Source organism: Ostrinia furnacalis, unplaced genomic scaffold (genome assembly GCF_004193835.3).
Source record: "Ostrinia furnacalis isolate ACB-3 unplaced genomic scaffold, ASM419383v2 OfSCF0631, whole genome shotgun sequence".
Taxonomy (NCBI): Eukaryota; Metazoa; Arthropoda; class Insecta; order Lepidoptera; family Crambidae; genus Ostrinia; species Ostrinia furnacalis.
This window is the reverse complement of record NW_021130870.1, coordinates 159,736-173,239: the sequence shown is the minus strand read 5'-3', so window position 1 is coordinate 173,239 and position 13,504 is coordinate 159,736. Positions and strand designations below refer to the sequence as shown.

Below are 13,504 nucleotides of genomic sequence, written 5' to 3'. Positions count from 1 at the left end.
GGTATGGTGAAGTCAGAAATTTGATATCATCATTTTAATTTTTGAAATGTTCATACAAAATAAAATTTATAAAATCAGATTTGTATGAAAATTAAAATTATGATATCAATTTTCTGACTTCACCATACCATTTATATGCATATGTTAACATGGGCTAGTGTCGGCTCATATACCCATTTACCTAACACCCTGTATAATCATAGTGTCTTTCATAATGCTATGTTGAGCAGAAAAGCGTTCCTGTAAAAATAGGCAGGTAATTAATTATCTGTTCAAAAGATAATATAAATAAGTATTTAACATAGTCTATTTACGATATTTATAATACACGTACCCACTTAATTAAATAATTAGTTTGCTAATTATACATTTCTAATTAAGCTCCACGCACGTAAAAACGTTATGAGGACGTCTCTATTGCACCGAACCAAATACGAGAGCTGTTGGTATGATCGGATTATGTCATTCGCCGGTGAAAATGTAATAAAAACGATATGAAGAGCCGCACCTAGCCGTCTGCAGTTCGACAAACTTAACCATGCAGCTAGCTGCACCCTAAAGTTGGAAGCATAAGGTTTGCATTAGCGATTGGGATGGTACAGTTATTGTGGGAGGGTATCTGATTATTATGTGTGTAGGAAAACTTCTGGACATTCTAGGAAAGTCCTAATCCAGTAGCCTACAGTGTGATCGTGAGGCGAGCGGCATTTTTGTCTGGCCCACTCGTCTCTGATGTAATGCGCGTGCCCATAACGTCGGCATAGACGTGTTGATTGATGGCATTCGGATTTTCGCATGGTTAAACACTTAATTGAATGATGCAATTTATAATATATTGTGGTGGCATCTAACTACCTAGGTATATTGCATGGAAGGACTTTTTCATGATTATTTTTTAGTGTACGAGGGCGGCACTGAAAATTTCGGGAATCAAGGAAGTGAAACAACATTACTATTTAAAAATGTATTTATTGCTTTTTAAAGTATTCTCCGCGAAATTTGACACATTTTTCCATACACGAAACCAATCATTGAAGCAACCATTGCATTCGGAAGTTTGGGTCTCCAAAATGGCCGTTTTGTAGGCTTCCACAGCTTCTTCAGGTGATGAAAATCTCTGACCACGCAATTTATTCTTTATTTTAGGGAAAGTATAGAAATCATTATGGCTTAGGTCGGGGCTGTACAGCGGATGGACTAATAATTCTATGTTTTCTTGCTCTAAAAACTCTTTTGTTCAGTGCGCGGTGTGAGAACTCGCATTGTCGTGATGGAGGATGATGCGGCGGTTGCAGTTCTCTTTACGGAGTTCAGAAACGACCTGTGGCAAACAAATGCTAGCATACTAATCTGCATTAACCGTTCTTTGTCCCCCAAGAGGAATAGTCGCAACATGGCCGGTTTTGGAGACAAACGTGGCCACCGTTTTTTTTGCAACACTCCGTGAACGAACAATTTTTGTTGGCTTTAATTCATTTTCGAACACCCAAACTCGTGACTGGTTTTTTGTTTCGGGTTCGTACGCGTATATCCATGATTCGTCACCTGATACGATGTTGTATACAGCATTTGAGGATCCTGCATGTAATCTCCCGAGAGTTCTGACGCACCAAGTAACGCGAGCCGCTTTTTGCTCTTCACAGAGCGAATGCGGTATCCATCGGGAAAACAACTTTTTTACACCTAATTGTTCATGCAAGATTATTTGTATTTGACTCATGCCAATGTCTAAAGTTGCCTGAATTTCGCGGTATATCACATGTCGATCTTCTTCAATCAGCTTACGCACAGCATCAACGTTTTCTTAGGTGACTGCAGTTTTTGGACGACCTTGACGGGGATCATCACTGAGCTTGACACGTCCACGTTGAAATTCAGGAAACCAGCGATAAATTGTGGTTTTGGATGGGGCTTCATTACCAAATGCAGAAATCATCCGGTCAACACACTGTTTTTGTGTTAAACCACTTCAAAAGTCATAATAAATCATCGCTCTTGAATTTTCTCGAGTCAATTCCATTTTCTCAACGACTAAACAAGTTTGACAAGACCTTGTGATACGACCGAGAATCTTTTTTTAAATAAATAAATGGTATACGATTTTTAAAACCCTGGAGTTTGCAATTAAATAGATTTTAATATGACTGGAACAGTGGAAATATTCCATTCCCGATACTTTTAGTGCAGCCCTCGTATTGTAATGTAGGACGCACACTTTTGGTTCATTAGCTGATGCTGATAATTTTATGCATCTGATGCAGATGACGTCATTATGATACTAATCTTAAGGAACAAAAGTAGGTACTTATCATATAAAATTCTTAAATATTGTAAATCTTTAATATTATAAATAGGCGATTTGGCTCTCTGTCTGAGAGCTCAGCTACTACGAGACGAAATAGAGCGCAGTGCGATCATCGAACATAGCAAATATTTATCGGCGTGAACATACCTTATTGAATTATTGTTCTCTATAGGTATTGGACCTCATAGGCATTTATTTAAAAAAAGTAAGTACAGTAACGGAATGAAAAGGTTCGTCAGTTTTCAAATTGATTTCTTCAACGAATCGCGAGCACATATTACCTTTTGAAACTATGTTACAGAATAATCTCAAATTACAGAAAATAATCTTTAACTGTTCGTCAGTAAAGTTCAAAATTATTCAGATCAAAGTTGTTTGACGATTTATCTTGTCAAGAAGATTATTATGATTGATAAACTAAAACCTATTGTTGGTTCAACCTGCCATTATTATGTCTATTAAATAAAAAAGACTATTATATTGTCAATTGGTCAATGTCATCATTGCATTGCACTGATGGGATAGAAAAATAAACAAGCAAAACCTTATTCGTCAGCAAACGTCATATTTATTTAAATGTTAGCAGCACTGTTTCTTGCACTGTTATGTTGGCAGATTTGACTCTTTGGTGCAAGCGAAAACCGACACTAAGGTGACGAACCTTTTCATTCCGCGACTGTACATAAGTATTTATAAAATGTGTTTAACTTTGTCAGTTCCCATGTACAAGTTTTACTTAATTTGGGACTTGATAACGCTGTGGTAAAAATTACCAAAAGGGAGTACCTATTAGTATTGGTAACGAATATGTATAGTTATTAAACAATTCTATATCCCCTTATTATTGGCAACGGTTGTAGAATTCGTGACTGTTTCAAGCAGAATGAAGTCTTGTCTTCAAATACCAGCAAATTAAATTCCGCATCCATTTATACGAATGATCTTTCACAACTATTACATGGCAGACCAGTCCGACCACTGTGTATTATTATACATAATATACCTACGTATACATAGGACAGAGTCCTTGGCTCCGAAATGCCTATGAACTGTGGAAAGTAGAGCGTCGCAGCATTCTTCTTATAACCATGGATTCTTTACCGCAAAAGAAAAGCTACTTTATCACAAACCAATTAACTTTAATTTCCCCTAAATTTAAATTAGAAGTTAGGCTCTTTTGGACGGGACCTTGTTATTTAATCTAGATCTAGGAACTGTGGGAACGGTGTCCCTTTCAAACGGTGTAGTTTATGTCTCCAATACTATAGATTAGTCATTAAATTGAGAGTGTTGGTCGTACTTAAAAACGTTTGGAAATAAATATTGATTTACGGTTGTTTTTACGATTACGAGATATGAGATCCATCAACTATAGATCAAAATATCGATCATGCTCTTCTCGTCTGTGACCATTAGACACTTTTTGTGTCTGAAAGTAACATCATAATAATATTTTTTACCATTATGTTAAGCACTACGCAATACATAAATATGTGAAAAACAAAACACCAATTTTCATAATTTTGACCAAGCCTGATCACAAGCTTTTGTTTTCTCAAATTATTTATATTATATATAGTTTCGTGTTCTTCTAGTAATAACCTTTCGTCATGTTATTAGACCAACTTTGTAGAAAATCCAAATATGTAAATGTAGGTGTATTTTTATTGCCTAATCTAGATCTAGCCCTAGATAAATACAAAGCGGCTAAGCATGCAGCCCACGATCGTTACATAAGCCGTAAGCTCCTATTGTGGCTCATTACTCAACTTACAGGATTTAGGTGAACTTGCAGACAAAGCGTTTATGCTAGACGTGCCCAAGATTTAAAACAGCCCTTACATAAGTTTTAAGACATTATTTTGCGCCTTGGTAGTATTTAATTTACTAAAGAACTTAATTAAAGAAAGTTTTATCAACCGAATTGAGAACCTCTTCCTTTTTTAAGTCGTTTAATGATTTTACAACTGTAATCTTTCATCCTCTTTTATAAAATGTGCTATACTGTTGAAACGCGTAGCATTCTTATGAAAAGTAACATGGACCTATAAAAAAAGACGGACGGAACTCGCGCTACAAATAATAAATAATTAATAAATACATTTTTTATTTTTTTATTTTTTATTTCAATATTTTAATGTCGGGAAATAAGTGATTGGATTATTATTTTACCTGTGAAATGTGATTCCTTAATTTTTGTTTGTTCGAACAGAACGGTTTTTACACAATTTCATCACACAAGACATGTCGTATTCGTGTTGTTTTTTCACCGCCTAAATGTGTCAACTGTGTGAAGTTTGCACTCGAAGTGGTGCGTCAGGGTGTGAATGTGTGCGTGCCGGCCTGTACGTACAGGCAAGCTGGTGTATCCTAATGTCACAGTATTTTGTTGATGAGAATCCGTCCGACTTTTTTTATAGGTCCATGAAAAGTAATTGAAGTTTTTTCCAAATATTTGAAAAAGGTAAATCACTCGTAACTACATAAAAAAGCTTATGGTTTGTCTTCGTGTCCTCTTATTCTTGGTGCCTTTAAGCGATAATGACCTTAAGCTCGTCATCAGATGAAATTGAGACGCAGATCGATCGAAGTCACAATAAAGTTTACCACAATTGAATTTTCTTTTGCCCTTGCACGTGAAAAACTACCATTGTAGACAGAAGAATTTTTCTTAGTTTCCAATAATGTTTTTTTGTTTACGCCAGTTTACCATTACAGCGAGCCCTTACATCACGGACATCGGATAGCGTGGCCGATAGCGCCACCGGCCACAGTTGAACACCCTGTATTGCTTCACCAGCGCTGGATTGGATCTATTCTGTAACTAATAACAACTGAGGTCACAACCCTGGTGTGGACGCCATAGGCGATTAACAAGGCATGTCAGATCGATGGCTTATTAAATGCCATACGGAGCAAGGAAGCTTTTGGAAAATGAAATATGTTTGTCACCTGTCATCCGCTCTGCAATGGAGAGAAGTCGAACCTTAAATTCCAACTCCTCCTATGTTCTTCTGATTAATTACGTTGCGGGTCCAATGACAGTTTAACTTTCCCCCGGAACAAAATTTACCTTCACTGGTTGGGTTTTATTGGCGGTCAAGCTGTAGATCCTGGCTACACAGGAGTTGCAGCGGTGGGAACGAGAGGTAGGAATAGTCCCGTAACCTAACTAAGAACATACACAGTGAGTGATCCACATGGGAATAGAACATGGAACCTTCAAATTGAGAGAGTACCTACCTATTACAATCTACAAATTATGTTATCATAATAAGTATCATCCTTCAAAATTGTTATCAGAGAGATTGCAATCATATCAAACAAAGCAGGTAAAACCTATTTTCTCTTTAAATTGTCAAATTTAAAATATGCCTTTTTCAATTGTTATTTGAAAAAATTAAATTCGTCTTTCAAAATCATGTAAACGTTATACTTGCTTCAACTTAAAGAAGTCATTAAGTACTTTGTTATGATGTAAAACAATAAAAAATGCATATCCAAAAAGGCATTAGATTATATCAGGTAGGATCGCCTGACCGCACGGTTGCCACACCGCTAAGGATCTGTTACATTTCGCCAGCTCAATTGTGAAACTGGTACTGGTGCCATTAAATCGTGTACAGGGAAATAAGCGCTGCTATTTGATGAAATAGTTATTGTGGTAGTTGTACATAAAAATAATAAGAAGAGATTAGGAAAGGGCAAAAATAATGAAATGAAAATAATGTTCAATGAAAATGAAAATTGTTATACTCTTCTTGTTGGTGATTAATTAAATAAATAAATAAATCTCATACGGCAAATAAGGCTGGAGACAGACTGTGCGTGATGTGAAATACACACGCATGACGCACCGCAGTGTGCAGGCAGCATGCGTCATGATGCGTGTATTCGTAGTGGTGCAATACGCTCATATACCTATTTCTTACTAGATAACCTAACCTATATTTAAAATATTTTTTTTATAAAAAAAATGGAAATTTTCCCGGATAATTTGGAAAACAAATTAATTTTCAAAAAAATTACAACAGCAACCGCGTTAGCGGCTTCTCTAGATTGAGAACTAATTGGGTATCATGTAGCAAATAATCAATCACCTCCACAACAGTGGAAAGGCCATAATTAAGATAGATTAGAACACACTTTATTGTACACCACACAGGACAAGAAAATAAATTACAATACATAGGAGATATTCAAATAAACCGACGCTGACGCAACTCTGACCCATATTCCAGAGTAGCCGTGGATTTTACTAAAGAATTCTAGCTAGACCAATTCCGAGGAAGGTCTTATGACAAAAATTGGTAAACTTTCCCGGATATATTTCAAACTCTGGAAAACTGAGAAAAACTACATATGGAAATGGATTTTCTTTTAAGAAAAATACATTCGCACACATACACGCTTCGCCATTTAAACGGATCTCTTCCTGAAGTTTGAGAACTAATTGGCTGGATATCTTGTAGCAAATAATTAATCACCTCCACAACGGTGGAAAGGCAATTTTGTATCGTAATTACAATACATAGGAGATATTCAAATAAACGGATGCTGACGCAACTCTGACCCATATTTCGAAGTAGCTTGGATTTATGTCCAAATTATGCAAGAGTGTGGCCCGGCAGACATCCCATTAGCCCTGCAGCAGGCCTATAATAATAAACACTATTTGTATGTCCGCAATAGTTCGCCAGCAGTTTAGTTTTAACGGGTATCCGTCAGTGGCTCAATAGTTAACTTGATTATGGGGTTAGCAACTAGCTAAATGAGCAATTATCACATTTATTACTGTACCTATGTAGTGATTGGTAACTTAGACCCTAGTACTTATTTAAAAGTTACAATTATTATTGACTCTATTTATGTTAGTAGTATTGCGATAACGTCTAATAAGCAGGCAGCATTTTTTTTTACCAATAGACAATAAAGAAAAAGTTGTTTTGGTTTTAAATTTTCTCATTTTACATAAAGTCATAATACTAGTTTAGTATCTATTTATACGGAAAAATATAAATTACCTAGTTACTAATTGTATTTGATCCAAAGTTGCATAAGGAAAATATGGAAATACTAATGATGCACTACGACATGCAACAAAAACAGTCAAAAAAGCTTCCAAAGCTTTCATACGTGTACTATTGTGACTGTGACGCTGAAGTTAATGCTAAGTAAGTATGAGTACAATAATTGAAAGCTTTTTCAGCTCGTGACAACATTCACCCCTCGCCTTGAACCGTAATTAAACCTTTGCTTGCGCGTGGGCTCTGTCAAGAGCGAACGGGTTATCACGTTCACGACAATACTGTTCTCAGGTTTCAAAGGCTGCGGCCACACCACGCGCGGTGTGACTCGGTGCGACATGGTATGACAATAAAGTTTTCATATTGGTGTGAAGCTGAAGTCTTCTAATTAATACAACTTTGTATGAGTAGCTCTGTCAAGAGCGAGCCGGTTATCACATTCACGACAATACCACGTACTGCTCAGTTTCAAAGGCTGCGGCCACACCATGCACTGTGTATTGTTGCGACATGGACTAGAAAATGACATGAAAACATTAATTTATGACTTTAAGTTTATATCAAAATTATGAATGATATCTAATAGTAAAGATAACTAAAGAGAATCACAATGTTTTTATGGCGGTTTTTCCGTGCTAAAATTTTAGCGGATTCAGTAGGTATATTTTTTTAAATCAATCCCCAATAACTGAACCATTAGCCATTGACGTTTGTTTACGATTATAAGGCAGGGCCTCACGTGTTTTCTAAAGCTTGAAATCATATTTCATGACAGATTGTAAAGTTTCAAATTCACATGACGTATTATTCTACCTAGCAATATAACCGGGACTTTATAGGATATTCTGATCAATTAACCAAATATTTACTTTGCGACATTTCACTGTCGCTATATCACTTAACAGTGACGGGCCAGGATCTTGCGCCGATCCTTGTTAAAATTTATATCACTTTACTGTCCAATTTACCAAGACCTCCTTACTTAGTGAGTGATCCCTGAAACTGTATCAACAATGTTCAGAATACTGTATAGATACGGTTCAGATTACAATGGTCAGGGAAACGGCTAAATGAGGTTACATTAGACTCTCGCTATCCGACATTACATGAAATGACTAAATATAGCAAGAAATCAATTTGATTTCCATAATGCACTTTTATTTACACTGATTATTTTATTTAATCATTTCTTCAGACTTTCCTTAATATGGGTAATTTATTTCGCCCGTGAATCGTTGTATAAGAGTCATAATTTTAATTTCCATTGACCATTAATTAGGTCATAACAGTTTTATTTTCTTTTTTATCAAATGTGAAAATTTCTTGTATTGTTTTTTTAAGTTTATAAGAAGGATTTGCGGTCGTACATTGATTGAAATTTTAAGTGTTAGTTGAAAAAAATCAGGCTGCAACATTTTTGGCTCAATATGGCTAAAATAATAAAAGCTAATTGTTTAACATAAAATGCATGCATAGTCCCGAATTGGCCCAATAACCGTAACTCTCAGTTATAGTGCAGTGTCGCAAATACCTGCGTTTGGCAAAATAGCATAGTGGGGTCGTGTACGGTGTCCCTTATATAAGTCCCGGGAGTGGAACGCGTCACACATGACCAGTGCGCGTCGCAGTGGACGGTGATCCTAATTACGTAATCGATTTTGTAGTGTTGTGCGTGTGTTACATTGTTTTGAAAATGAAGGCATTTGTAAGTGTTAATGAGTTATGACATTTTATAAAATTAGTTTATGAATTAGGTAATAAATATTTTAGGGATCTGAGGATTTGTTACGGACTTTAAATGGAAGCAAATAACATCTGTTGATCTTGCATGGAGATTTATTTAAAGCTTCATAAATGCGTGCGAGTGGATAAAAGAAGATTAATAATTTTGGCCCATAAATTATTGAGCAAATGTCCTCCCATAATTTCAATACAAGATAACTAAAATCAAAAGTTGGTTGGGAGGTACTCAAAAAACTTTAAGCCATAGAACAAAAAATGTTTGATAAACGAAACAATGATAATGATGAAATATTCAAGATCAGGTACTTACAGGTCGATCGAAGTACATGTTGATGTTCCTACTTAAGTTTTTAATTTAAAAACAAATATTTTAATTCTTGTAACATGTGTATTTACCTACCTATCACCTATCATCCAACATCCGCATAAAACATTTATTTTTTAATTAAAAATTATGATTTTCTAAACAAAATTAATTTCCTTCATTTAATTTCGATAGCTAATATAATTATAAAACAAATCCTATTAATTTATTTGTTACAAAAATGACGCGTGAATGTTTGTTTTCATTATTGTCGATAAGAGAAGGCAAAGGCATGATCCATGCATTCACACTAACGACGCTAGTAGGTACGCTACGTGCGGATATTTTTTCACGCAACTTGTCCAAGCGCAGATTAGGTAAACCGAATATAACATAAGTGAGATTGAATAGAAGTGCCTACAGCCTAGTTTTTTATTTTTTCTCTATACACAATGTCATATAAATTATTTTAAAAAATACTTAAATAATTACAAGATTTTTTATGTATGCCTATGTACTTTCATAAACTACGTTTCATGTAAAGTAATATATTTTATTGCAAAGTTGACTTTCATTTAAAAGTCATTGTGGTTTTAAATGTTGTATATTACATGTAAAATGTATTAAACATAAACAAAAAATAATTTGCATATAAATTACTTTTCAGTAGTCTTTCCTATCTAGTCATAACTATTAATTACCTACTAGTACCTACCTACAGTCAGCGCCAAATAGTTCGCTACACCCAACGTAGCCAAAAAGTTCGCAACACGTCTTTGTTACAATTGGAATAAGGTGTTTTCAACTTTTTGGCTACTTTGGATGTCACGAACTATTTGACGCTGACTGTACCCTCAATACCACTGCAGTGTCACCAATAGGTTACAAGTCACGACACCGAATACGTAATAGCCATAACCTCACCATAACACTGCCAAAACAAACGCCAAAATTATCCTTTTTGTTACCCAATGCACGCACGAAATTTCGATTTCGTTCCGCCATGGGAATATCAATGGTGCGATGGAGTCACACCACGTAACGAGTAAAAGCGATCGGTGCATTGTCTGCCAGTAATTATGCGATTGATGCAACGCAACCTCAAGTTTTGGCAAACGGAAGGAAGTTTCCGCCTGTGAATGGAATACTTGTTGAATGAGCTTTCTTTAGAGAATGTAGTTTTAAAATGCTTTTGGAAACTTTTATACAAGTTTCTGTATATAAAGTAAACATAATTTATCTTTATTATTTGCCTATCACAGATTTATTTAATTTATTGATACGACCGTGAACATAATGCATTTTCTCTACATAATTATGGTGTACACGCCATACCTTTGATCATATTTAATGCTTAAAAGTAAATATAATAAAATAATATTATTATTTTGACCTTTTAATCTGATATGAATGGATGGAGACAGTCATCTGTCACTCATGCCGATACTTCTGCCACTATTCTGCTAAATGAACATCTATGTTCATTTATTGTACACGTAATTCACCTAGGTATTCTTTTTCAGGTGGCAGTCCTCTTCCTGACAGCGTCGGTTTTGGCTGAACCGAGCAAAGTCGTGCAGAAGCGAAGCGGCCTGGTCGGCCATTACGGGGTCTCTGCGCTAGGCCACGGCCTGGGCTACGGGCACGGCTACGGGCACGGCTACGGCTACGGACTGGGCGGCCTGGGCTCAGGCCTGGCCTTAAGTTCGGGGACTATTGTAGGTGCGGACGTCCATACTACAGTCACGAAGCATGTCGGCGTGCCGGTGCCAGCGCCGTACCCTGTAGCCGTTGACAGGCCTGTGCCATACCCCGTTAAGGTATATTGTTGTTTTATAAACGAACTGTTTTTATCATCGGGTTAAATTGTAAAACAATTCTGGATAATTCATTCATTTCATTGTCACTTTCAGTGTTAATTTGTTGATCCAATTTCTTGTAATTACCTTCATTATTTTATGAATTTTCATTTACATTGAATGAAGTGTTATCAATAAATCTTATATCTTACCATCGTTCATTCATTATCCTGAATATTTTTTTTAAATCACGACACTATTTAAGAATCTTGAATTAACACAACTCCTGTGTCTCTTTCAGGTCGCCGTCCCCTACCCCGTAGATAGGCCTTACGCCGTCCCCGTGCCCAAGCCTTACCCCGTGGCCGTTGAGAAGCACGTGGCCGTCCCCGTCGACAGGCCGGTGCCCTACCCTGTACCACACGCTGTACCCGTCCCAGTGATCAAACAAGTATGTAAATATTGCTAGTTTCAAACTCAAATTACATTAAAGGCCCATTTTAGAAAACGTATACAAATAAATCCTAAATTCACTGGTGCTGAGATTGGCGAAAGAAACTCGGTCACCTTTGTCAGCTTTTTGTTTCAACTTGCCATAACAGCGCTAATTTAGTACCTACTGTAGCTATTTCATTCAAGTTTAAAACGGTTGAACTACCTATTTAGAGTTGAATAATTGAGGTAGCAGTTAAAATAATGCTAAATATATTTTTTGTTTTTCAGGTCGGAGTGCCGGTTCCCCAGCCCTACCCCGTAGCCGTACCTAAACCCGTAGCCGTGCCAGTGCCTCAGCCCGTAGCCGTCCCCGTAGCGCACGGGCCCGTAGCCGGCCCGTACTTGGCTGAAAGCCACGGACTCGCCCACGGATTAGGCCTCGCCCACGGCTTAGGCCTCGGACATGGATTAGCGCATGGCTTCTCTTCTCACGCTAAAGTTTGGTAAAAGATTTACGAGTAGCCACTCGTTTATATTTTGGGGTAACGATCTGCAATAATCTCGACTGACTGAAGTAAAAAATTGAAATTTTTTGTAAGATGTTCAATTAATATTGCAGAATAATTAAAAACGAGTGTCTACGAAAGAATCGATGTATGTAAAGGCATTTCTATAAGGAATCTAAACAGTCAAACGATTTTACTTTATGTGATGTAGGTTAGCCTAGTTGTAAGCTGGTTCGGTGACGATGCATCATAGTTATTCTTCCGTCTGGAGGTGGGTAGAGTGCAATGAAAGGTCGCTATAACCGTCCTTTTTTAAAGGGAGTAAAATATAAGGTCCATTAACACTAGAATTGTTCAAAGCTTTAACGAAAATGGACATGGGATCAAAATTAACTATCTGGGTGTAGCTTTCGACTGATATTTTAGCAGACTCGTACTATCTATCATTTGTTTTGTATTCTTTTTTAGTTACCACATTAGTTTCATTTTTGAATTTTAGTAGTTGCCAGTATTTTTTCAACCGTTTCATATGTTTTCATTTGATCTCTTTTGTTTAATTTTGGGGCAATGACGGGACGTGGATGTTTGTACCTGGTTATACGTACTTTTGTATATAGATTTTCTATTTCTAGTTTAAGTTTTCAATGAATGAATAAGTTTTTTCGACCGCAGTCGACTAAAAACTATTTAATAAACGACGACTTTTGTAATAAAATATATGACATTTAAGACGCATTTTCATTTGTTTTCCTATTGTTACCTAGTTTCAATTTAATATTTACCCAATTACCTAATACTCTACTAGTTTATTCCAGTAATGAAACTTACCAACTTATAAGAACTACATAGAACAATTGTGGCAGGTTCTACTATCTAAATGTAAATAATGTCTCAATTCCCTTCCTGCTCTTGCAAGCCCATTGTGCTCAGCCATTGCTTAAATCAAGTTGTGGGTCAAACCTCCATCGTGCATTTCTAATTAACCTATTGATAAATGTAGTAAATATCTAATCAAAGCATACGCTTAGGTAACTTAGCAGTTTAGGTAGGTAAGGTAAACGGCTACTAGTTCGTGATAGTACGTAAGTTCGTAAGTTTTTTTTCTAGCTCAAATAATAAGCAAATGGAATATTATTTATAAAAATTCTTTATTACTACAAAAACTCTATTATTTAAGCTATCTAAAAAACCAAGTACCAACATTGTGGCGCCAAAAATGAGAGCAATACGAAGCTTCAAACTCTCAGAGAGCCAAAAACAGCCGTGCGGCGTGAAAATGTTTCTCTCACCGTAAGGTTAGCGCTCCAACTTCTTAAGCTTATAAAAAGGCGAAGTAACGTCCATTTGCATAAAGCTTGTAATAGTGGTTTCATGTGTTCCTTGAC

General features: G+C 36.3%; 1 protein-coding gene across 1 annotated transcript; it reads left to right on the top strand.

Moving 5' to 3' along the window:
• The first annotated feature begins 8,959 nt into the window (after positions 1-8,959).
• Positions 8,960-12,831, top strand: LOC114366408 (tetra-peptide repeat homeobox protein 1). The gene is made up of 4 exons (XM_028323277.1): positions 8,960-9,037; positions 10,903-11,199; positions 11,480-11,629; positions 11,902-12,831. Exons 1-4 carry the CDS (start codon positions 9,026-9,028, stop codon positions 12,118-12,120), a joined length of 678 nt encoding a protein of 225 aa, XP_028179078.1. The 5' UTR covers positions 8,960-9,025; the 3' UTR covers positions 12,121-12,831.
• Positions 12,832-13,504: the final 673 nt, after the last annotated feature.